The following is a 26,719-nucleotide window of genomic DNA, read 5'->3' on the forward strand; positions in this document are numbered from 1 at the left end:
GTTAATCACCATACATTACATCATTAGTTTTTGATGTAGTGTTCCATGATTCATTGTTTGCGTATAACACCCAGTGCTCCATGCAGTACGTGCCGTCTTTAATACCCATCACAAGGCTAACCCATCCCCCTACCTTCCTCCCCTCTAGAACCCTCAGTTTGTTTCTCAGAGTCCACAGGCTCTCATGGTTGTTTCAGAGGTACAGGTCTGTGATTCAACAGTCTTACACATATGATATATGTCTTTCTCTGATTGACTTATTTTGCTCAGCATAATACCCTCCAGTTCCAACCATGTCGTTGCAAATGGCAAGATTTCATTCCTTTTGATGGCTGCATAATATTCCATTGTATATACATACCACATCTTCTTTATCCATTCATCTGTCGATGGACATCTTGGTTCTTTCCATAGTTTGGCTATTGTGGACATTGCTGCTATAAACATCGGGGTGCACGTACCCCTTCAAATCCCTACATTTGTATCTTTGGGGTAAATACCCAGTAGTGCAATTGCTGGATCGTATGGTAGCTCTATTTTCAATTTTTTGAGGAACCTCCATACTGTTTTCCAGAGTGACTGCACCAGCTTGCATTCCCACCAACAGTGTAGGAGGGGTCCCCTTTCTCCGCATCCTCGCCAACATCTTTCGTTTCCTGACTTGTTAATTTTAGCCATTCTGACTGGTGTGAGGTTTTGATTTGGATTTCCCTGATGCCGAGTGATGCTGAGGACTTTCTCATGTGTCTGTTGGCCATTTGGATGTCTTCTTTGGAAAAATGTCTGTTCATGTCTTCTGCCCATTCTTGACTGGATCATTTGTTCTTTGGGTGTTGAGTTTAAGAAGTTCTTTATAGATTTTGGATACTAGCCCTTTATCTGATAGGTCATTTGCAAATATCTTCTCCCATCCTTTTGGTTGTCTTTTGGTTTTGTTGACTGTTTCTTTTGCTGTGCAAAAGCCTTTTATCTTGATGAAGTCCCAATAGTTCATTTTTGCCCTTGCTTCCCTTGCCTTTGGCTATGTTTCTAGGAAGAAGTTGCTGCGGCTGAGGTCGAAGAGGTTGCTGCCTGTGTTCTCCTTTAGGATTTTGATGGACTCCTGTCTCACATTTAGTTCTTTCAACCATTTGGAGTCTATTTTTGTGTGTGGTGTAAGGAAATGGTCCAGTTTCATTCTTCTGCATGTGGCTGTCCAATTTTCCCAGCACCATTTGTTGAAGAGACTTTTTTCCATTGGACATTCTTTCCTGCTTTGTCGAAGATTAGTTGACCATAGAGTTGAGGGTCCATTTCTGGGCCCTCTATTCTGTTCCATTGATCTATGTGTCTGTTTTTGTGCCAGTACCATACTGTCTTGATGATGACAGCTTTGTAATAGAGCTTGAAGTCCGGAATTGTGATGCCCCCAGCTTTCCTTTTCTTTTTCAACATTCCTCTGGCTATTCAGGGTCTTTTCTGGTTCCATATAAATTTTAATTTAGATTATTTGCTCCATTTCTTTGAAAAAAGTATTTTGATAGGGTTTGCATTGAATGTGTAGATTGCTCTAGGTAGCATTGACATCTACACAATATTTGTTCTTCCAATCCATGAACATGGAATGTTTTTCCATTTCTTTGTGTCTTCCTTAATTTCTTTCATGAGTATTTTATAGTTTTCTGAGGACAGATTCTTTGCCTCTTTGGTTAGATTTATTCCTAGGTATCTTATGGTTTTTTGGTACAATTGTAAATGGGATCGATTCCATTAATTTCTCTTTCTTCAGTCACATTGTTAGTGTACAGAAATGCAACTGATTTCTGCGCATTGATTTTATATTTGCTTGTGTTTGAACTTTGCATACATATAGAATCACATTGCAATGTTTTGCTCCACATTATGTTCCTGGACCTCATCCATTAGACATGTGTAGCTGTAGTACACTGGTCAAAACTGCCATATAGTACTCCATGTAGGACTACACCAAAATTTTTTGATCCATTCCACTGTCAATGGACATCAGTATTACAGTTTTCTTGGCCATTCCTGTACATGTCTCCTGGTCTATGTCTACTTACTAGGGTAGTGATTCTCAACCCAGGCTGCATATTATAATAATCCAGGGAGCTTAAAAAACTATTGATACCCAAACCTCACTCTTGGAGATCCTGATTTAATTGATCTGGGGTGAAATCAGCACCAGTAATATTTAAAGGCTCCTCCAGGTGGGGAGGTGGGGGGAGATGGGGGAAATAGGTGATGGGGATCAAGGAGTGCACTTGTGATGAGCACCCAGCGCTGCACTGAAGTGTTGAATCACTATATTGTACACCTGAAACTAATATTATACTGTACTAACTGGAATTGGAATAAAAAACTAAAAAAAATCCTTCAAGTTAAAACAGTGTCCTCCAGGTGATTCCAATGTGTAGCCAGGATTGAGAACCACTGCTTCTTGGTTCATAGGCCAGCTAATCTATAGGATTCCTGAGTCATACTATCAACTATGCTCTTCAACTATAGCAGATGATGCCAAAATTTTCTCAAGAGGGCTTATAATTTTTTAGTCCTAACAACAGGGTGTCAGAGTTCAGACTGTTCTAGAGACTCACCAACACCTAGAGATGTTAAACTTTTTTTTCTGATAGGTGTAAAATGGCATACTATAGTTCAATTTGCATGTTGTTGATTACTAATCTTTTCAAATGTCATTGTCTATACATGTTTTCTCTTCTGTTAGGTTCCTGCTCATGTCTTTTGTCCATTTGCTTATTGAGCTCTTTATTTTTTTCTTACTGACTTGTAGGAATTCTTTAAATATCCTGGATAATTACCTTTTGTCCTGGGCCTGAACCCAGGCTCCATCCTATAGCTCTGCGACCTTATGCAAGTTACTTATCCTCCATCAGTCTGTTTCTTTTTCATAAAATGATGTCACAATACCACTTGTGAGGTTTATAGACAATATACATGAAGCACATAGCCTGGTGCTTCACACAGGGCAGGTGTTCAATACCTTTTTTTTTAAAGATTTTATTTATTCACTTGTTAGAGAGAGAGAGAGAGCACAAGCAGGGGGAGTGGCAGGCAGAGGGAGAAGCAGACTCCCTGCTGAGCAAGGAGCCCAACATGGAACTCGATCCCAAGACCCCGGGACCATGACCCGAGCTGAAGGCAGACACCCAACAGACTGAGCCCAGGCATCCCAAGGTGTTCAATACATTGTGGCTATTATGAAGACAGATTTAAATATTAACAAGGATATTGACCATGAAATATTATTCTAGGCCTACAGAGTTTATTTACAATAGATAAGTTGTTTTGAGAAGAGGTCCTGTGCTGTAGAAGTTAAGATCACTGGTCCTGGAGAAAGACAAAATGCTGTGTGACCTTAGGCAAGATACCCTCAGTGTCACTCAGTATTCTTTGTGATATGGGATAATAACAGAACTGACCTGAGAGGGTTGTTGTAAGGATTAAATGGGTAAAAGAAATGTAAAGACCCTCAGGATAGTAAAATCACTAAGATGATTTGAAATTTTCCCAAATCTCCGCTTCAAAAGACATGTTTCTATAGTATACTGAGAAAACCGGTTGCTTTCAATGATCTGTTACTCGGGTGAGAAATCCCTCACAAAGGAAAGATGGAGGAAATCATGTAGCAACTACTTGGTAATAAATCCTTGATGATGGGTGTAACAGGATTAACGATATAATGTATAGTATATATAATACACTAACCTGAGTGAATCACTGAAATATATTCCACTCCCAAGATTTCCAATGTCTGTTCTCTTTGTGCCACGATCTTCAACTACTTTGGGTAAAAGCAACCCACTAAAAAGAAAAAGACATTACAGTGATTTACTAGAAGAAAGGTATCTTTTATTGTAGCCTCAGAATTCTAGCAGAAACAGGTACTATTTAAGGACATGCTAAATGAAATAAGCCAGGCACAGAAAGACAAATACTGCACAACCTCACATATATGGGGAATCTAGCAAAGTCCAACTCATAGAACCAGAGTGCAGAATGGTGGTTTCTAGGGACCGGGGGTTGGAGAAAATGGGGAGATGTTGGCTAAAGGGTATACTAACTTTCAATTTTAAGATAAATAAGATAAATAAAACTCTTTGCTAAGAGCAGATCTTGTGTTCTTACCACAAGAAGAAAAAAGATAACTCTGTGAAGTGATGGATGTGTTAATTACCTTGACTGTGGTAATCATTTCACAAAGTACATGTACATTAAGTCATCATGTTATACACCTCTAAAAAATCACCTCGTACAACCTAAATATATAAAATTCTTATTTGTCAATCATACCTTAATAAAGCTGGAAAAAAATACACCAATTAAAAGACTATAAGTAAATAAAGAGCGTGAAATGAAAGGCAAAATGTCCAGGTGCTGTTCAAATATACCAAGCTATGGCCATTTCTCATCACTGTTTTGGTCAGCCCTGAGATGCTGGCCATTTTTCCTGCCTCAGGGCTCTGTCTCCTACCTGTCAAGGCCCCCAGCACTCAATAGAACCATGTTTAAGCCCAATGCTGACTGCATTTCTTTCTGGCTCAAGAACTTATGCAGGTTTCTACTGGCCTTCTAGCTTTGCTAAGAACTCTCTGCAATCAAAATTAAACCATGGTTATCTCTGGAAAGGTGGATAAAAGGAGACTTCTGCTTTTATTACATAAATATCTACTGTTTGAATTTTGCATTATGAAATGTAATTAATTTTGTAAAATGGTTTTTGGGTTTTAGTCCTACTTAAAGTTTATTTAAAAAAATTTTTAGGGGTGCCTGGGTGGCTCAGTCGTTAAGCGTCTGCCTTAGGCTCAGCTCATGATCCCAGAGTCCTGGGATCAAGCCCCACACTGGGCTCCCTGCTCAGTGGGAAGCCTGCTTCTCCCTCTCCCGCTCCCCCTGCTTGTGTTCCCTCTCTCACTGTGTCTCTCTCTGTCAAATAAATAAATAAAATCTTTAAAAAAACCTTTTTTTAAAAAGTAAAGCTAGTACCTATAATTTTAGATTTTTTAAAAAAGAATGATTTATTTATTTATTTATTTATTTGCGGGGGGTGGGTGGGGGAGGAGCAGAGGGAGAGGGACAAGCAGACTCCATCCCCACCAAGCTTGGATCCCAACACGGGTCCCATCCCAGGAACCTGAGATTATGACCTGAGCCGAAATCAAGAGTCGGATGCTTAACCGACTGAGCCATCCAGGCATTCCTAATTTTAAATTTTTAAATCTTTGTTCTGTGTGGAGTTTATTTAAGTGTGAGGAATGAGGTAAGGATCCAATTTTGTATTTTTTCCAGGTAGTAATCTGTCCCAGTATATAGTATTGAAGAAATTATCTTTCTTCCACAGAAATAAAAGCTACTTTTATCATATACTAAACCCTCTATGTTTTTACATTTACTTTTGGATTCTTTATTCTGTGACTCATCTGTTCAGGTACTGTTTTAATTAACATAGCTTTATAAAGTGTTTTTAGTGTCTGACTGGTTAATTCTTCCTCATTAATCTTCTTTTTCTGAATTACCCTGGTAAAATCAAATTTAAAAAAATATGTATGGTAGAATCAGCTTTTTATTTCTTTTTTTTTTTAAAGATTTTATTTATTTATTTGAGAGAGAGAGAATGAGAGCACCTGAGAGGGGGGAGGGTCAGAGGGAGAAGCAGACTCCCCGCTGAGCAGGGAGCCCGATGCGGGACTCGATCCCGGGACTCCAGGATCATGACCTGAGCCGAAGGCAGTCGCTTAACCAACTGAGCCACCCAGGCGCCCAGCTTTTTATTTCTTAAAAAAATATCTTGTTAGCACTTTTATTGTGATAGCTCTAAATTTATAGGTTAACTCAAGGAAAATTGGCATCCTTCTGGTTAGTCCAAGTATCTTTTGGGTCCTTCAATGGCAGTTTAAAATTTTTTCCAGATGGATCTTGTATATTTATGTTTCTTCTTAGGTATTTTTTTTCTTTTTAGGTATTTAATTAAGGATCCAGATGTAATCATATCCTCCCCTGCTCCCTGTGACTGCAGTTCAGCTCTAATATTAAGTGGTTATTCAAAGCAAACAGAAAATTACAGTTATGTTTTGAATAGATAACTCACAGTATCTAGGTAACTCTAATTTCTAGACCTTTCTCCTTAAGTATTGGATATTCCCTAGATTAGATAAAATAGAAGAGCCATTAAATTAAAAGAATCCCCTTTCTTCATATGATACTGTTTTCAAGAAGCAATTCATACCCATGTACTATACTTTAATATTTTAAAGTACATAAATTAAATTAAAGTACATAAAGTACATAATTTAAATTACACTTGTTACAATTTAAAGTGTTCGGTTTTCTCTGGAATGCAATAAGCTGATTTTAACTGAAGAGGCCCATGTAATATGGAAAAAAAATAGGAAAAAAGGGTAGAACACTTCATGTTCGTGAGGCTGAAACATTTGGAAAATAAAGATGGTATCCTCTTACCGGGACAGGATCCCTACAAAGCTTTGTACAGGAGATCCATGCAGTAAGGACTTCACATTGCCAAGCTGGCTCAAAAACTCTGTGGCTTCATTCACTCTGCCAACTCTAAATATCTGCAAGATGTCCACTGGACCTCTGGTGTAAAAAGTAGAAGAAAAACCTTGAGACTGCATAATCAAAAGCAAAATAAAAAAATCATTATTAGCAGAAAACGCAAAACAGCCCAAATGGCCATTATTATGGAATGGATTAAGTGAATCACAACACAACATTTCCTGGAAATATGTAGTCATTAAAAAAATCACACTCTTAAAAAATAAATAAGGATATGAAGTAAACCTCATAGTAAAATAAATTTTAAAAATAGTTTACAAAACTTTATACATGGTATGATCTCAAATTTTGTAAAATATATAATATATATAATACATATAATATATAGATGAAATTCATTCATGCATTCATTCATTCAACAAATACACTCTGGAAGCACCTGGGTGTCTCAGTCAGCTAAGCATCAGTCTCCTGATTTCACTGGGGACATGATTTCAGGGTCATGAGATCAAGCCCTGGGTCGGGTGCCACACCAGGCATGGAGCCTGCTTGGGATTCTCTCTCTGCCCCTCCCCATCTTCTGCTCCCGCACGCATGTGCTTGTGCTCTCGTTTCTCTCTCTCTTAAAAAAAAAAAATAATAATAATACACTCTATACACTCTAGGCTGAGTATTCTGCCAGGCCCTGGAAGTGAGATACTATGGTCTCTGGCTTCATGGGGTTTGAATCCTAATGGAGAGAGACAAAAATTAAAAATTAAAAGCTAACAAATAACTGATTTTAAGCTTTACTCAGCAAGCCAACCAGGTTCAGCGAGAGAGGATGGTCAAGAAAGGCCTGTCTTTGAAAGTGACAATTATTGCAACATGACAAAATACAGTATATATTTTAAGACCTAACTGGTTCCTTTGGGAAAATCAATTGGCTGGGGCAGGAGCAGAAAGAGCGTCAGGAAGCAGGTGAGACATCGGTGTCTGGACTAAAGGTGGCAGCAGTGTGAATGAAAGATGCCAATGGATTCAGACATTTTGGAGACAGAACGGACAGGGCACAGTGATGTGGGGATGAAGGAGAGTTGACAGTGGCTCTGGGTAGGTGACTAGGATGGGGAAGCATGGGGAAAGACTGGGGGACTATGGAGGGACAGAGTTGTGGGGTAGAGGATGTAAGAGAGCCTCTCCAGCAGGTCTTTCCAACTCCTCGTTCTTCGGCGTCACACTGATAGCTTGACACTAGCTATAGTAGGAATATTTACACCACAGAAACCAACAGTTATTGTAAGTCAGGACTTTTATTTCAGAGAGCTGGCTTCCCAGCACACCATTAGATGTGGAGAAGAATCAATAATTGAGTTTGAGATATATTCTACACCAACATGTTAACAGTGGTCATATTATCTCTGGGTTATCTCTGGGTGGTGAGATTTGGGTGATCTTCGGTTTTCATCATACTTTCACATATTGTCTAAACTTTCAGCAAAGAACATGAATTTTATAACTAGAAAAAATTAATATGAAATAATCATCATTAGTGAAATGAAATGGAGAAAATCTAATTCTTCACAGCAGCAGAATCTCTCCATAGGGAGAGGTCCACTTTTGTCATATGAACAGTTCAACATCACTTGGGTGTGAGGTGAGGTCTCCAAGGCCTGCTTGAGTTACATTAAATGGTTGAACTGCACTCCCCTCCCCAGGCTTGAAGACGCTCTTCCTTTTCTTTGATTCCCTGGAAAAAGTCATTTACTCTCCTCCTGATTCTACCTTCATTGTTACTAGTTTCTTAATTAGTATTAGATCCTAGCAGATACCTATGGGAGGGTCAAAAGTCAAATAAAAAGAAATAAAAATAATTTGATTATATATAAAAGTGAAATCTGGAAAAGATCTATAGGAAATGATTTTTTAATTGACATAAAATTCACATAATATAAAATTAACCATTTTGAAGTGTACAGTTCAGTAGTATTTAGTATACTCAAAGTGTGCAACCACCCCTTCTATCTAAACATTTCAGCACTACAAAAGAATACCCCATACCCATTTAGGAGTCAGTCCCCATTCTTCCCTCTCCTGGAACTAGGCAATTTGCTTTCTCTCTCCATGGATTCGATTTATGTATTCTAGATATTGCATATAAATGAAATCATACAATATGTGGTCTTTTGTGTCTGGCTTCTTTCACTTAGCATAATACTTTTGAGACTCACCCATTTTGTAGCATGTATCAGCACTTCATTCCTTTTTTTTTTCTTACCTCATTTTGTTAATCTATTCAACCCCTGATGGACATTTGGGTTGTTTCCACCATTTGGCTACTGTGCATAGTGCTGCTATGAACATTCATGTACCAGTATCTGTCTGAGTACTTGCTTCAATTCTTTGGGGTATATAACAAGGAGTGGAATTGCTGGGGCAGATACGAAATCTGTGTTGAATTTGTTGAGGGACTGCCAAACAGCAGCTGCACCATCTGACACTTTCTTTTTTTTTTTTTTTTAAAGATTTTATTTATTTATTTGAGACAGAGAGAATGAGAGACAGAGAGCATGAGAGGGAGGAGGGTCAGAGGGAGAAGCAGACTCCCCGCCGAGCAGGGAGCCCGATGCGGGACTCGATCCCGGGACTCCAGGATCATGACCTGAACCGAAGGCAGTCGCTCAACCAACTGAGCCACCCAGGCGCCCACCATCTGACACTTTCAAAAGCACTGTATGAGCGTTCCAATTTCTCCACATCCTCATTTAAAACTTACAATTTTCCTTTTTTTTTTTCAAAGAATATACCCATCTTAGTGGGTGTGAAGTAATGTTGAGAATGGCATTTGAGGATGACTGATCGAGGAAGGCAGAACACAATTTTAGATAGGTCTGAATTAGTCCATAAGGGAGGCGTATGTGGGTCTGGTTCTAGCAAGGTGCTGGAAAACCAGTTCTCAAAACAAAAGCAAAACCCACACACAACCCTGATTTGTAGCATTTGCGGATTTCCATGGTATAAATCTTCCCACCATAGCCAATTTCAAGTTACTAATTGTACTCAGTTCACAAAATTCCTAAAAATGTACAACTGGCCTCCGCAGTTGGTTCAAGGGGCTGCAGTTCACCACCTTTGGCTCTAAGCAGTGTGTGAGGCTGATTAAGGTTAGCCTGGCCCTTTATACCTAATGAGAGTCGAGATGCCAGAAAGGTCCAGAAGAAAGACTTCAGGCAGAGGAGGGCTGGGAAGTTACATTAGTGGGATGAACGACCAAACCAATGCAAGTCACTCTCACCCTCGAGAATAATCCATCAAATTAGTTTCTGAACCTTGAAGCTGGGTCCAGGCTCTCAGAGGAACTAACTAATGCCCAACAAGGGCTTGTCGGAGCAGCTGATCCACATGCGTCTGTTGTTACTGCTGCTGCCCTGGGTTGTAGAACGTACATGGACACAAGCAACACAGACTCACAGTCAATGAGGAAACAAATGTGACTGACATTTAGGGGTGTCATATCTCTTAACGTATTTTCCAGATTTTCAACTGAGTGTTTTCATGCCATGGAGTGGCCATTTTAGAAGCTGCCATGCATATAGTCCTGCATCTTAAAATCTTAAGTGGATTTTCCTATATAATATCCTTCAAAACAAAAAAAATACCTCATGATTTAAAATTTTTAAATTTAATTCTCAGCAAGATTAGGTAAACTTGAAATTATTTCGAGTAGAGTAGTAGGGAGTGTTTTCAAGCACAGAATACTGTCCCAAGGCCTATTATATACAGATATATATATAATCCAGCATGGAGCCCAACGTGGGGCTTGAACTCAGGATCAAGACTGAGCTGAAATCAAGAGTTGGACACTTAACCGACTGAGCCACCCAGGCGTCCCCAAGTCCCATTATAAGCACAGAAGAAAGTAATCTGTCATCACAACATAGCTACCTTGTTACAGAGGATTAAATTACACACGTAATTATGGAGAGTAGTTCTTTTAACAGAATTTGAAATAGTATTACATAATAACAGATCCTAAGACATTTCCTTTACGCATACCTGTGATTATTCTGTAAAACCTCTTTTCTAACTCTGAAAAATTCTTCAGTGTTTTGTTCAACATGCTCAATTTTGCATCTCAAAGCTCGGTATTTGGCAAGGGATGGGGGGTTGGGTTTGAACAAATTAGTTTCACAGACATTAACCATGTCTCTTATTAGCTGTAGATGGAAATAATACAAGATGTTAGAATCACTATATATCAAAATATTTAGCGCACGTTACACTTTCTCAAAAAGACTGGAAAAATAAGGTTCCCCGCACCGAAGTCTTTTTTTAAGGTTTTATTTTTAAGTAATCTCTACACCCAATGTGGGGCTTAAACTCACAACCCAGGGATCAAGAGTTGCATGCTCCACTGACTGAGCCAGCCAGCACCCCTCCCCCAAAGCTTTTGATCAATAGGTAAATTGCACATTAAAGGTAATACCTTTTTTATCTATTGTGCCCTCAGGGATGGCATAATATACCATAATAATAATAGTGTACATCAGGATAGCACATCATTGTTGATAAAGTGTTTTCTGGTACATGGTTCCTCTAATCCACACTACAGCATTGGTCTTATTAGATCTTATTGTCCTCATTGTATAGATGGGGAACGTGAGGTTCTGAGAAGCTGAATTAATTGCTCAAGATTCCACAGCAAAGATGGGGTAGTGACTAAATAGGAACTCAGATCATCAGAATTCAAGTCCAATTCTGTTAGCAAAACTTCAATAAGCATGTTCTGTATGCCAAGGCATTGTTTCAGGTTTGAACGATACAAAAATGAGTAAGACATGGTTGTCTTCCCTGAGAGAGAACCTAAGTATACTTGGTATACCCATAGGTCATGGAGCTTTGAGGAGGGAACATAGCTCCTACATAATCTGAATTACGTTTATTATAGGGATGTATTGCTTTTACCATCTTTGAGATGAAAGAGACATTGACAGGGGAGCCCTATTTTGCCTGCCACACATCTTTATGACCTCAATGTGGGGAGGGGCTAACTGTAATTCAAATACACCAGCCATAAAAGAAAAGACTGATATATTTTTCTATATAAAAGTAAAAAATTTCTATATGGTAAAATAGAACAGGTCAACCAACCACTCCAAATTCACCATAAGCAAAGTAAAACAAAACAAAATGAACTGTAGAAAATATCTGCAACTCATATCCCAGACGAAGCTCCCTAACTTATTAAGAGGTCCTAAAAATCATGAAGAAAAATAGCAAGATCCAAAAGAAAAAGGGCCAAAGGAAATGAATAGACAGTTCACAGAAAAAAAAAAAAACCTCATAAACTAAATATAAATCCTGTAACTGAGAGGTCATTTCTCATCCATAAAATTGGTAAAGTCTGAAAGTTTGATAAATACACTTGGTAAAACTCTAGGAAATAGAAAGTCTCATTCACTGATAGTGGGAGGGCAAATAGTAGAACCTTTATGAGGGAATAAGACAAAATCTATCACAATTACAGATACATTGATCCCATAAGCCAGTACTTCTACTTCTGGGATGTATCTCAGAGACACTCCTGTGCAGCTACGACATGACAAATATTCAAGCATATTCCCTTTGGCATTGTTTGTAGTAGCAAAGTCTGGAAACAATCCAACCATCTGGCATTAGGGAATGCCCATACCATGTGGTGAATGAGGATGCTTTCAATTACAGGATATGTTAAGTGGGGAAAAATGGGTGCAGAACAGCAAAGATGGTATACAACTTTTTATGTAAAAAAAGAGGAGAGGAATAAATATATATGTGCGTATTTATAGCTATTTGCATAAAGAAACTGCAAAGACAAGACACTAATAAAAATGGTTATCTAGCAAGTTGGGGAGTTGGAATGGGTGGAGGAGGGGCAGGGTAGAATACAGATTACTCTGAGTATACCTTTTAAACATAATTTTGACTTTTGAATAATACAAATGTATTACCTACTAAAAATAAAAAAGTTAAATGAATAAGTATTTGGATGGGCACTACATACACCTTCTCAATAGGAAAACCAGCAACTGAGGTTCTTAATGTTGGGTGGTAGGCAAATCATGAAACTAAATTTGGAAGGCTCCTTTAACATCTCATTTATTGGTTCATCTCATTTGTTGATTCTTCACTTATTTTGGATTACAGATGCCTCCAGGAATCTGTTGAAAGCTACAATTTCCCTCAAACATGCGCTATTTTGTATCTTTGAACTCTTTTGCAGTCTATGTCATGGATTTCTGATCGTGTCCCAATTCCTTCATGCACAGATGAGGCAACTCAGAGCCAGGGAGTGACTTGGTCTCATCTAAGGTGAGGGGGACACTGGGGCTGCCTTCCTGCTTTCCTCTTTGCTAACTGAGCCCTGCTCCCTCCCCTACAGCTCAAGGGAGAGGGCCCATTTCTGCAGCGTTAGTAATTCCACTCTCCTTGCCAGTGACTGGCTTAGGAATGCACATGTGACTCAGTTCTGAGCAAAGAACTGACCAAAGAGTCTGCAGGGCCAGGGGAGCTTGCCCTAAGAGACAAGAAAAGAAATACTCTGGTTGAGATGCTATGAATAACTGCAGCTGTGAGGTCATGAAAGGTGAGCCAGGCTGAGGGAAGCTAAGTTTACAGGAAGCACAGAGATGGAAAGAAGCTGGGTCCTCGTTGGTAATTCTACCTCTAAGCGAATGGACCAGAAGCCACCCTGCAGCTGGCTTCTTGTTACACAGGGTGATAAGTGTTCTCATTGTTTAAGTCAATGACAGCTTTCTGTTTCTTTTGCAAAAAGAATCCTAACTCATCTCGAGATAGGGAAACTGAAGGACTCCATAAAAATCTGCTTTTGTTCCTTTTCCTGTTTCTATTTTTGCTAGGACCTCCACTTTACACATGCCTGTGATGCAAATGGAGTTATGTCCTCTAGATTTCTCAAGAACAGATAACATCTAAGGAAGGACTAGGTGAGAATGAACTGATGAAGCTATCTTAAGAGCATTCCAGACCACCAGAACTAGACATCTCCACAACAAGACCCCCTGGCTCCAAGGAATAACACCTGGGCCCTTTGTTCTAACCAGTTCCTGGGTGCCAGACCATGATTCTCAATAAAAACCCCAGGCCCCAAGCAAAGACCCCTCCTTTCCTTTCTGAGTCTCCCAAACACTGTCTGTACCTGCTCTCTCTCTCTACCTTCAATAAACTCTGCTATCACCTCCCGCTGGCCCATGTTTGATCTCTATCCCGTGAGCAGCCAGGGACCCTCTTGGCTGGTCCTGCGAGACCTTCTCTGGGTCCTCAGACCTGGCCTGCCAGCATCATCCTGATATAGAAAATTACAGTGTAGCAATTCTAAATATATCTGCCTTTGTACTACTATTCCAACACATTCATGTTTGGGAACATGTTTCAGATAACTTCCATAAGGACCCAAGGCATTCTAAAATGGCTCAACATTTATTTGTGAGCCAACTTTTGTGATTCAGGGCTACTTTATTAATCAGATTTGAAAAGGTCCTTCCCCAACATATTTTAAATTGAATTCTGTATTTCAGAGATTTACCTGGCAGAGGTCCTCTTTCTTAGCCAATAGTCTCAGAGTCACTTTTTCAGTTGTTGTACCTTTGTGAGGTATTAATCTGTAGAACTCAGTCATCATTTTTTGCAGTTGTTCTTCTGTTTCTCCGTTTTTCAATGCTGCCTTTACTAGAAGGAGAAGTCCTTCTGCCTTGCTCACCTTTAAATGGAGGACAGTATATGCTTATTAAAGTTATTCTTGACCATCAGAGAGAAAGTGAAGGAATGTGCCTAAAAGCAACTAAAATAGTTGTTAGGTAAGTCACAACTATTAGTTTTCTACTGGACACCAGCCGTAAAACAGATGCCATGTTTACAGGAGATGTAGCTCAGTTGTGACGCCGCCTCCATGAGAAATCTTCCAAAACCGGGCTCAGCTTAACTACAGGAAAAAAACAGAGCCTTAAATATCTGTATCTGTATATCTACATCTATACCTACATCTACAACCGTATCTATAGCTACAACTGCATCTACATATCTGTCTATATTCTCGGAGAGAGGAATACTAATGCAACCACAGGAGACTTGCTTTTCACACAAGAAATTTAGAAAGCTGTCAGAATCACACTAGGAACAAAATCCAGCGGAACATGTTTCTAATTACGTAAGCACTGTTTGGACTTCGCCCCAGAAAACATTTTTCTCCCTGAAATAAGTTAGTTTAGTTCCCCAGAGGGAAACTGTATTATTTTACTATGACAATGCAGCTGTACAAGTTGTACCATTGGGAATAGTTTCTTTCATCTGCTCTTTCCGTCATACAAAATTAAGGAGAGTATTTTTTGGAGGGCTGCAAGCATCCCTGGCCTTTCCCTAAAATGGTCACAAGTTACAAGACTGTGAAGCAGTGGCTCTGAAGTAGACGAGGGTCCGAGCATCTGACTGAGGACCAAGAGCAACCCTGTGTCTCAGGCCTGCTAAGCACCTTGCGACCTAAAGGAGCAGGCCTCCCAATGAGCCGACACCAAAAAGCAGACCTTGCAGCAGCTCTTGGGTCTGACGTTTTATATAGATAAGAACATCTAGTTTTCTTGGAAGCTTGTTTTCCCCTCAGTGCTCTCAGTGTTCCCTTTTTCCAAGGTAAGAAAAGGCACGCCAGGAATGCATCCAGGAACAGCTGGGCCGGCACCCAGACACACGTGGTATCATTTAAGCCAGTAAGCCAGAAAGCAGGTTTGTCATTATAGAGGTTCTGCTTCAAGGGCACGCGTGACTCACGTCATGGAGACTAATCCTGTTCACAGGCTTGAGAAGCATGTGCTCCAGGTGGCCGAGAGCTTCCGCCCAAACCATCTCCACCAAATCGCTCACTTCTTTGCTCAGAGTGTTTGAATTTATTACCTCCTCCAAAAGCAACTGCAACAAAGTTAAAAAAAAAACAACAAAAAACAACCAACAAAAGGTTTCATTGGTGAGTTGATTTAAAGCTGAGATGAACAGAGATGAGAGAAGAAATAATCACAGCCAAGGATAGAGTCACAGGCAGCCAAGGGACTGATAATTCCCTGTACCTCCACTTCCCCCCTACACTCTCTTTATTTCCCCTTTCTCTCCTTTACTCCCACTTTATGTCTCCTTTTGCCTTTTCCTTCCCTCTGTAAGCTTTAGGTCTGCCAGTGGCATCAAAGTTTAAGTGGCATTAAAGGTTAAGGACCCCTGATTCTTGGCCTAGGTTATAACGGAATCTTTGAAAGCCATGGGTGGGGGTTTGTTGCTGGAACAAGCAGGAAGTTTTGTGGCTCTTCCTAGAACTCACTCCTCACCCGGTTTCCACACCTGCCTGTGAGTTTACTCTTCTTGTTCTCTGACTCTTCTCTCTTGCCAGGTTTTTATTTGTCGTAAAGAAAACACTTCTATTAAAAATATTCAGTCGATCACACAAAATAGCACACAGAAATCAATCTTACTGCTTGCAGTTTTTCAGATGCTAATTGGGTTGCTTCCGGTGTAAAATGTTCTCTTAGCAGAAATCCTTGTTTCTTCAGCTCTTCAATGTAATTTTCGTAGTATTCACTTGCATCTGCAGAGGTTTTCTTTACAGAGGACTTTCTAGTCTGTGAATTATAGTGTGGAGCAAAATGTTAGGATGTGAGGAAACAGTCACTTATTAACCTATGGATCTTTATTGAACACCTCCTATGCACCATGGGGAAACGGAATGTAAATAAGGCATTGGATCCCTGCCATGAAGGCACTGATTAGTTTTTTCAAAGAATTACTTAAATCTTCAATTCTTCACAAAACTGCCTAACACCTGAAAGTAAGGGGAGAAAAGCCTGAAAAGGCGCAACAGGCGGAAGAGATGCATTTGATTCATGGGAGAGTCATTCAAACGTCTGTTCAGAGATTACGTACTCTTACTTTACATACTAGTCTAATTAGCTTTGAAGTCTGGCATTCAAGCTTTTTGGGAAATGAGAAAAATAAATCAGAGGAGAGGAAGAAAAGAAAAATACCTCAGAAATGAGGTACTGTTAGGGACAAGCACACAGTCAAAATGAAATGATAGCTACCAGCAGGGAGAAAGGCAGGAAAGCTCTTAGTCATGCAAATAACATAAAGGCATGGAGCAAGGTGTCCTCTGGATAGGTACAAACTGCCTCCTTCCTTCCAACCTGCCCGTGGATGTGGCATTTGTCTGTTTTTCCTGGAAATCCTTGCTCCTGTTGTGAGCAGTTGTCCCAAAGTTATTAACCTCTGAGAATGTGGGAAGTCCAGCCCCAGCTGGGGCCTGTGGGTGTTGGCTAAGCCCCTGGCTCTGGAGTGTATGGGAGGGGGTGCGGGGGGCGGGGCAAGTCAGACTCCCCAGGACACCATAACCCGCCCTCCTGAATTGGCGGCTACAGGGAGCCTCTGGAACGTGAAGAAAAGAAGCATATCATGTTCCAGTTACTCCATTTAAGAAGGTAGAATTTAACATAATTTTGGAAGATTTGCACAAAATGTTTTTGTATGAGAGAGAGAGGCAAGCTAGAAAAGCCTCTTTTGCAGGACATCTCTTTCAGTGTTGGTTAAGCGAGGATAATTTCTCTCAAAGCAGACTCACCCGAGGAGCCCTCTATTTGCCTTCTCAGACTCAGGCTTGCCAAGGGAGGAAGGCACCCAGGAAGAGCTCTCAGGGTAGTAAGCAGGAGGGGACACGGTGGCCTATTCAGCCTTAGAGTTTTCTTTTTCAGTAAAGAAAAATAATTATAACACGTTCTATCATGGTTTTCAACTTGATGTTTCCTTACTTTTTATCCACACAATTAAACCCTCCACAAAATACAGCATACATTTTTGGGGTAAAAGGTTAACAAAACCCTTTCTCTTACTTAGACACATTTGACTTGGATTAACTTTTTGTATCTGTTCCCAAAATTGCCTGGGTAATAGTGACTTCTCATTAATAAATCAGGACTGGGAGTTCAATGAATGAACGATAAGTGGTAGGTGGGAGACCTGACCCTTAGGTTTCCCTGAAAGCAGTGTCGTAAGGAATGGGCACCTCCCTTAAAGACATCTTGAACCTAGGCCCATGTTACCACAGGTATGGGCTACTGTGGGTGGGCTTCCAAGTCAGGTGGATTCTGTACCCACCTGAGCTGAGTCTCCCTCCTGGCACCAGAGCTGACACCTCCAATGGGGGCAAAGCCAGAAGCATCCAGAGCCTGAGTACTATGCTGTGAGGACCAATCCTACTGAGGAGCACCTGGGTGAGGAGGTGCTGGGTTTCCTGCCTGTAAATCAGTCTGGACAGAAGACACCCTGTGGGTGTGGCAGTGTTTACTTTGAATTTTAGGTATTAGTTCTGAATTTATTTTTGTTTCATAATAGTTTCAGGTTGGAACTATGGCCTTGACTTGACCGTGACCTAACATAAAAGTCTCAGCCTCTGCAAAGCCTTCCTCGCTGTTCTGTCCCAGTGGATTACAGTCATGAATGTGTAGTTTCATCCCTGGTGGTGATCTCTGAGGGGCAGGGTTTGAAGTAATTTTTATCTTTGGCCTCCAGTAGATCAGTTGGTACATAGTAGGTACTTAACTAAGTGTGTGAACAGATTGCCTTAAGCAGAGTATACGTTAGTCAAGTTCCCACAAGTGATTCAGCACAGGAGCAGGGGGCCTACATGCCCTGCACGCAGTGACTATTTCTTTTTTTTTTTTTTTACATTTTTTTCAATTTTATGATGTTATGTTAATCACCATACATTACTTCATTAGTTTTTGATGTAGTGTTCCATGATTCACTGTTTGCATATTACACCCAGTGCTCCATGCAGAACATGCCGTCTTTAATACCCATCACCAGGCTAACCCATTCCCCACCCCCCTCCCCTCTAGAACCCTCAGTTTGTTTCTTGGAGTCCATAGTCTCTTACAGTTCGTCTCTCCCTCCGATTTCCCCTCCTTCATTTTTCCTTTCCTACTGTCTTCTTTTTTTTTTTCTTAACATATAACGTATTATTTGTTTCAGAGGTACAGGTCTGTGAATCAACAGTCTTGCACAATTCACAGCGCTCACCATAGCACATACCCTCCCCAATGTCCTTCACCCAGCCACCCCATCCCTCCCACCCCCCACCACTCCAGCAACCCTCAGTTTGTTTCCTGAGGTTAAGAATTCCTCACTATTTCCTTTTAACAAGAAAGAACCCTGTGCTGTTCTAGTCAGAGCACTGCTCTCACCCTCCTCTCCTCACCTGCCATATTCCAACAGAGACATGTTTCTACCTTTCAAAACTATTTATCAGGTAAAAAGTTTAACAGATTGGCAGGTTCACTGAGCAATGTTAAGGAAACTAGGTATGAACAGAGTGGATAAACACATAGGAATCAATATAAAGATCATTACCTTGCGGTGCCTGGGTGGTGCAGTTGGTTAAGTGTCCAACTCTTGGTTTTGGCTCAGGTCATGATCTCAGGGTTGTGAGATCCAGATCTGCACTGGGCTCTGTGCTCAGTGCAGAGTCTGCTTAAGAGTCACTCTCCCTCTCCCCCTGCCCCCTACTCTCTCTCTCTCTCAAGTAAATAAATAAATCTTAAAAAAAAAAAAAAAAAAGATCATTACCGTGAGGCCACTAGCCAAGAGGAAATGTGCGGATGTGAGAAAGGCAGGGTCCTCGGGGTCCTGGGAGCTCTGCAGTTCTAGCACTGCCACCTCCTTACCTCCCTCTGCCCCGATCTGGAAAATAGGTTGTTCCTTCAGAAGCTGCATCCATTCAGTAACAAACCACACACACCATTTAAAAATGCTGATTATAAAACTAACACTAGTTCGGGCGCCTGGGTGGCTCAGTTGGTTAAGCGACTGCCTTCGGCTCAGGTCATGATCCTGGAGTCCCTGGATCGAGTCCCGCATCGGGCTCCCTGCTTGGCAGGGAGTCTGCTTCTCCCTCTGACCCTCCCCCCTCTCATGCTCTCTCTCTCTATCTCATTCTCTCTCTCAAATAAATAAATAAAATCTTAAAAAAAAAAAAAACTAACACTAGTTCATTTGGAGATATAATTTGGAAAATACAGCAAGTATAAAGAAAATATAAAAATTACCTGAAGTCATACTACAGATATATAATTACTATTAATATTTTGGTATATTTCTTGCTGGTATTTTTACTATAGATATATCTGTGTATGTTTAAACTGTACCACTTTTTATATTTTCTTTGTCACAGAGGAAATGTTATTTCCAAGTTATATTTTATTAAAATATCTAAAATATACAAATGGAGCATAATTTTGAATGCTAGGGTTTTCCCTTATACGATACTGGAGAAATAACTTCCTCTTTTTCTTTTTAATGAATAGTAATGGAAATTCAGCATGATGTAAATAACTTGTTGTCAAATGTAAATACTATTCTTAAAAATACAAGAACCCGTTAATAAACAGGGAGGAGGTCTTTACTTTTAAAAGTCATGTTATTATTTTGTACTGTTTATATTTTTATTATGAGCATGTATTACTTTTATAATAAAAACACTAAAAAGTTAAATATTAAATTTTAAATATAAAATTGTCTTGATTATTAAAAATCAACTTTTATATTAAGAAATATTTATTCAGGATATGCACAATTTTCCAAAACAACGAGAAAATTATCAAGCAGGAAAAATAATCAGAAGACACTTGGTTTGTTTTTGTTTTTTAATACAGACTCTTACTTTTTCCAAGGTGTTATATTTTGCAACTTCAAAGTCTTGTGGAAAACGAGGAATTTCAACAATGTCTTTATAAAACCTGAAATTTGTATAATAAAATTTTAACATTAAAATGGACTTTTAGACGAAACAGAATTTTCATAAAATGTTTCTTAGAAGTCTCCTAATTGCATACAAAATACATTTTAAGTCCCTAATCTCCTCCGAGGTTCTGAAAATGGTTAAAAAGTCTCATGTAATGAGCTGGATTCCTCCCTTGCATAACTCTAGAGCTCTGATGCCAAATACTGAGTGTCTGCACTGGAAGGTGGGGTGGCATGAAGCAGAAGCAGAGGCATAAGAGAAGCAGGCCAGGGCACTGGAGAAAGCACCGATCCTAGCAGAGGCAAGTGACCTGCACTTTCTTGGGTTCTGATCCTTAGAAGCTGGGTCACTCAGACAGGCTCACACCAGAGACTCTCATACTACAGTCAACCCCCTTTAAAACAAAGGTGTCAGATTTCTCATAATCTGTACTTTCATTTTTGATATTTGTTCTGTCTTTTAACACTACTATTAACAAATAAAATAAGGCTCAATGTGATGCTTAATGACACTACACTTTTGGGTATGCTTTACGAAGCCATATAGAAATGTAGCCTCACATACTCCATTTGCAGAAGTTGTCACTATTTCCATTTTTTGACCTATTAGGTAGGAAGAACAGTCTCAAGTCTAAAGGCTTCTCGGTAAGGTAGCAGGGTAAGCAGACTGCCCAGATCTCATCTCCAGTGCCTTTTCTTTTTTAAAATCAATCTAATAATTATGTTCACTCTTATATAATACTAACATGGAAATAATTATCACTATACTAGTTGAAGTAAAAAGTCTTAAATAAATAAAAGCCTAGAATTAGAGAAGCGAGATAAATGAAAAAAGTACAAAAAACATGATATATTAATAGCATTTTAAAACTGTGTTTGACTGTCTGACTTCAGCTCAGGTGGTCATCTCAAGAGTCATGGGATCAAGCCCCACATTGGGCTCCCCGCTTATCGGGGAGTCTGCTTGTCCCCCTCCCTCTCCCTCTGCCCTTCATCCTGCTTGTACTCTCTGTCTCCCTCTCAAATAAATAAATAAAATCTTAAAAAACAAAACAAAACAAAAAAACCTGTGCTTGAGGTTTACAAAACATTTTGCAAACTGAGTCTTAATGATCAGAAGTATATTACTCCGGGGACACCTGGGTGGCTCAGTTAAGCATCTGCCTTCAGCTCAGGTCATGATCCTAGGGTCCTGAGATAGAGTCCTGCATCAGGCTCCTTGCTCAGCAGGGAGCCTACTTCTCCCTCTGTCTGCGGCTCCCCTTGCCTGTGCTCTCTCTCTAACAAATAAATAAATAAAATCTTTTAAAAAATAAAAGTAGATTACTCTGTGAATTCCACAATGTCTTCCTTCTCCATGGAGTCGTCCAGGGATGGATCATCTGTTGTCACCTCTAGAACAAAAACAAAACACTTGTTTACTACTCAAAGATTTATTAAAATTATTAACAATAAGTCCTGGAATTTTTAAGATTCTTTTTTTTTTTTTTAAGATTCTTGAATATAGGTCATACTTACCATACTATTCTTTTCTTTTTTTAAAGATGTCCTTAAATTAGCTATAGTAATTGGTGATCTAAGGATAGTACAAGTGGGACAAGAAGAAGGTAAATTAAAAGTAAAAGATAGTAAGAATATATTCTATTTTAATAGGCGTGTGAAGAGAATTCTAATGTTATCTGTATTATTTGAAACTCATTGATGGATATTCAATTTCAAATGGAATTTTTCTCTTCAGAAGATTATGGTGAGCATAGTTATGAAATGCATTTCTAGTATGCTGCAGGGTCAGAATGAGTTCCCCAGTGCCATCATGTCACAAATGAAGGACCTGAGGATGTTCTTACTTAGAGGAGGGAAATTTGAGGGTTCCTATGTGAAGCCAAGCAATTTTTGCTTCATATTTTTCTTATAAGAGAAGCGTAACACTGTCTATAGCATTATGATATATAGGAATAACTCCTTTTATGCAAGAATTTCTTTCCAGTTTTAATTATGCTATCAAAATTTCAAAGGGTGTCAATGTATTTGCAGTAATTCTGAATCTGACTGTATCACTCTGGATATTGAAAAACATTTTCAATGTAAAAGAAGTTTACTATCCTGCCTATTTTGTTTTAGCTACCATTTTCTGAGAGCAAGAAAGTCTGATGACAGCATTTTTGGACAATCATTTGTCTAAAGAGGCTGCACCACACCCAAACATTGATTTCTAAAACTCCTATAAATAATACAATTTGTATATACTATATGATACCTAACATATATCAGGTGCTTACTGTAGATTATTATTTATCAGAATTGCTTCACTTTTGATATGTCTCATGAGGAGGGCATTTCCCTATATCCAAAGGCTTGCTTCTTGGCCAGATTCCAAAATAAAATCTGGGTTTACAAAGGAGGTATGTTTCTTTTTGAGAGATCATCTTTGGGAAAGAACTTCTTTAGCAAAAGGCTAGTCATAAAATTTCCAGTCATTAAGTTGTGGTGATAAATTTTTAACACAAAGTTTCTTCTCCCTCCCAGATAAAGTGACACATCAGGTTTTCTGAGATTATCAGTGTTCTTGTAGTCTTTTTGAATCTGATCACACTAGATTGGATATTGAGAAATCTATTCCTATTGCTAAAGTAGTTTTTGTCCTTCACTATTTGGCTGCCCATTTTCTGAGATAAGAAGTTTAATAATTTTTGTAATATGTCTAGACAATCCTTTGACTGCCTTTAATAAACCAAAATGTTTACTATAGCACCTGTAATATATTAAGTGCTTCATATAAAATACTTACCAGAACTGCTTGCCTTTTGACAAGGAGGTGGTGTGATGTCCACTGCCTTATTAGGATCATAATTCATTATGTCCAAGAGCCTCCTTTCTTTGATAGAGTTCCATATAAAATCTGGGTTTATAATACGGATATGGTTCTTTTGGATAGACTTCAGTTGATACTGGCTCAGAACATCAGCATTGTCTAAGATTATATGTGTGCACTTAGAAAAAAAAAGAATCAATTCATTAAGTACTTGTAAAAACAAAATCTAAAGAAATTACTTGCATCTGTAATTTTCAACCGTAAAAGTCTTTCTTTTATTAAGTTCAATTAGCCAACATATAGTACATCATTAGTTTTTGATGTAGTTCAATGATTCATTAGTTGTGTATAACACCCACTTCTCATCAGATAACGTGCCCTCCTTAATGCCCATCACTCAGTTACCCCATCTGCCCACCCTCCCTTCTGCAACCCTGAATTTGTTTCCCAGAGTCCAGAGTCTCTCATGGTTCGTCTCCCTCTCCGATCTCTTCCTTCAGTTTTCCTCCCTTCCCCTATGGTCCTTCACACTATTCCTTATGTTCCACATATTAGTAAGACTATATGATAATGGTCTTTCTCTGCTTGACTTAATTCACTTAGCATAATCTCCTCTAGTCCCATCCATGTTGATGTAAAAGTTGGTATTCATCCTTTCTGATGGCTGAGTAATATTCCATTGTATATATGAACCACATCTTCTTTATCCATTCATCTGTTGAAAGACATCTTGGCTCCTTCCACAGTTTGGTTATTGCGGACATTGCTTCTATGAACATTGGGGTGCATGTGCCCCTTCTTTTCACTACATCTATATCTTTGGGGTAAATACCCAGTAGTGCAATTGCTGGGTCATAGGGTAGCTCTATTTTTAACTTCTTGAGAAACCTCCACACTGTTTTCCAGAGTGGCTGCACCAGCTTGCATTCCCACCAACAGTGTAAGAGGGTTCCCCTTTCTCCACATCCTCACTAACACTTGTTGTTTTCCTCTAGGATTTTGATGGATTCCTGTCTCACATTTAGGTCTTTCATCCATTTTGAGTTTATCTCTGTGTATGGTGTAAGAGAATGGTCCAGTTTCATTCTTCTGCATGTGGCTGTCCAATTTTCCCAGCACCATTTATTGAAGAGACTGTCTTTTTCCATCGGATATTCCTTCCTGCTTTGTTAAAGATTAGTTGACCATAGAGTTGAAGGTCCATTTCTGGGCTCTCTATTCTGGTCCATTGAGCTACATGTCTGTTTTTGTGCCAGTACCATACTGTCTTGATGATTACAGCTTTGTAATACAGCTTGAACTCCATAATTGTGATGCCTCCAGCTTTGGTTTTCTTTTTCAACATTATTGCAGCTATTTGGGGTCTTTTCTTATTCCACACAAATTTTAGGATTGTTTGTTCCCGCTCTGTGATTAAATTCTCAAAGCCTTTCTTCATGGGCTATTAGTTGTTTTTCTCTCTTTTCCTCAACTTCCTTCCTTTCCATCAGTCTGTCCTCTAGATCACTTATTCTCTCTTCTGCCTCACTGACCCTAGTTGGTAGAGCATCCAATTTAGACTGCATCCCATTCATAGCATTTTTAAGTTCGGCCTGATTAGATCTCACTTCTGCCCTTAGAGATTCTGTATAGTCATTTATGCTTTCTTCAAGCCTAGCGCTTAACTTTGTAATTGCTATCCTGAATTCTATCTCTGACATCTTGCTTATATCCATATTGATTAGCTTTGTGGCACAGAACATTGTCTCTGGTTCTTTCCTTTGTTGTGAGTTCTTCCTTCTAGTCATTCTGCCCAAGGAAGGATGGGTGAGTGAATGAACAGGGTCCAGAATAGCAACCACGACCCAAGCAAAATGCACCCTAGAAAAAATCTGAAGAGGTCAGACACCACCATAGAAAAGCAAACAAAGCAAGATGAACCAAAACAATAAAAAAAAGGGGTGGTGGAGAGAGACTATAATCTCACAGGGTGGACAAAGCAGGTGATCTTCTTGTTCCTGATTGAATTTTGGTCTCTGTGTTAGAAGACACTACATCCCAAAATTGCAAGGAAAGCAAAGTTTATATACATATATAAAATTGGATAGAGTGAAAAAAGGACTAGAATGAGGCATAAATCGATAAAATGTAGATGTGAGAAAAAAAGTTAAAAAGCAACTTAAAAACATAAGTTGGTAAAATAAGAATCTAGTTGAAATGGGGAAAAGATTAAAAAAAAAAAAAGAAATGTAAAATTTTAGACTGAAGGATAAACGGGTCATGGGGAAACACCTGGAGCTCAATATATTATTTTCCCCTGGCTCTGGGGTTTTAAAGTCCTGTGGGATCTATAAGCTTGTTATCCACCTGTTCTTAGGTCCGTCTTCTGGGGGAGGGGCCTGTTGTTCTGCTTCTCAGGTGTCTTTGTCTGGGCGGAGTTGCCCCACCCCTTGTCAGGGGGATGGGCTCAAGGTGAGCTGGTCGTCCATGTGGCTTTTGTTCCCTGGTGGCTTTCCGCACATCTTCAGAGGGTCAGAGCAAAAATGGCCATGCCGGGATCTCTGGCCCAGAACCGCAAGATCATGGTCCCCCTTCTTCAATAAACCCTCCAGGTCAAACCGTCTCCACTTCTGTGTGCACCAAACCTACAGACTCCGTAGTTCATCCCCACCGCAATTCTCCCGGGGGGCATCCCTGGTGCCCGAGAGTGACACTTCGCTTTGTGTCTTTGTGACTGCAAGCGGTTGTGGGCTCACTCACACCCTGCTCCGCTGCTCCCAGGTCACAGCTGGGTGCTGTCCTACTGTCCTTTCTGGGGCCATTGCTGCCCTGAGAGCTGTTGCCCAGTCGTGGGCACAGCCTCTCTGTGTGCCACACCCCACACAATCTGGCGATTCGTGCCCACTTCAATTCTCCCAGGGGGCGTCCCGGGGGCCCGAGAGCCTCACTGCACTTGTGTCTTTGCGACTGTGAGTGGTTGTGGGCTCACGCATGGACCCTTCTCCATTGCTCCCAGGTAATAGCTGGATGCCATCCTACTCTCCTTTCTGGGGCCACCGCCATCCTGAGAGCTGTTGCCCAGTCATGGGCACAGCCATTTTGTCTCTCCCAGGGGATGTTAAACAGCCCACATGTTCCAATCCTTTTCAGGGTGCTCAGGAAAAGAGCAGTCTCCCTACCGGCCCGGCTCATGGTTTATGGTGACAGGAGCTGAGAGTCCCTTCTGGGCTCGCTGACCATAACCGGTTTCCCTGCTCCACTGCTTGGGCACTCTATCGGATCAGGTGCCCCCATTCCTTCTCTGTTTCCTGGGATCCTGAGACCACAATGACCCACCTAGAATTCTGCTCTTTTCATCCCCTGCGCCCCTTTAAGAAAGGGATGTCTCTCACTGGAACAGATTTCTAAGGGTTCTGATTTTGCACTCCAGCGTTATGTCACTTTCTGGCCACTGGCTTATGGAGGGTCCCTCCCCACTCTGTTTATCTTCAGATATTTCCCCACAGATTCACGATTCCACACCTCCTACCTTGCAAAAAGCAATCGTTTTTCTGCTTGTAGAGTTCCAGATATATTTTCTTACATCTCAGGCTGAAT

The 26,719-nt window shown here is 40.0% G+C and overlaps 1 protein-coding gene across 1 annotated transcript in view; it reads right to left on the minus strand.

The window, feature by feature from the left end:
* PARP4 (poly(ADP-ribose) polymerase family member 4) overlaps positions 1-26,719 on the minus strand; it is a 103,718-nt gene that overhangs the window by 68,099 nt on the left and 8,900 nt on the right. The window contains exons 3-12 of the mRNA XM_035003769.1: positions 23,120-23,321; positions 21,659-21,725; positions 20,252-20,327; positions 19,159-19,272; positions 16,017-16,163; positions 15,328-15,465; positions 14,093-14,266; positions 10,564-10,724; positions 6,475-6,609; positions 3,724-3,819 (exon numbers count right to left, since the gene is read on the minus strand). Of these exons, the coding sequence (XP_034859660.1) occupies positions 3,724-3,819; positions 6,475-6,609; positions 10,564-10,724; positions 14,093-14,266; positions 15,328-15,465; positions 16,017-16,163; positions 19,159-19,272; positions 20,252-20,327; positions 21,659-21,725; positions 23,120-23,321 (1,310 nt within the window). The remainder of the gene's footprint in view (positions 1-3,723; positions 3,820-6,474; positions 6,610-10,563; positions 10,725-14,092; positions 14,267-15,327; positions 15,466-16,016; positions 16,164-19,158; positions 19,273-20,251; positions 20,328-21,658; positions 21,726-23,119; positions 23,322-26,719) is intronic.

Source organism: Mirounga leonina, unplaced genomic scaffold (assembly GCF_011800145.1).
Source record: "Mirounga leonina isolate KUSES-001 unplaced genomic scaffold, KU_Mleo_1.0 Mir_127, whole genome shotgun sequence".
Lineage (NCBI taxonomy): Eukaryota > Metazoa > Chordata > Mammalia > Carnivora > Phocidae > Mirounga > Mirounga leonina.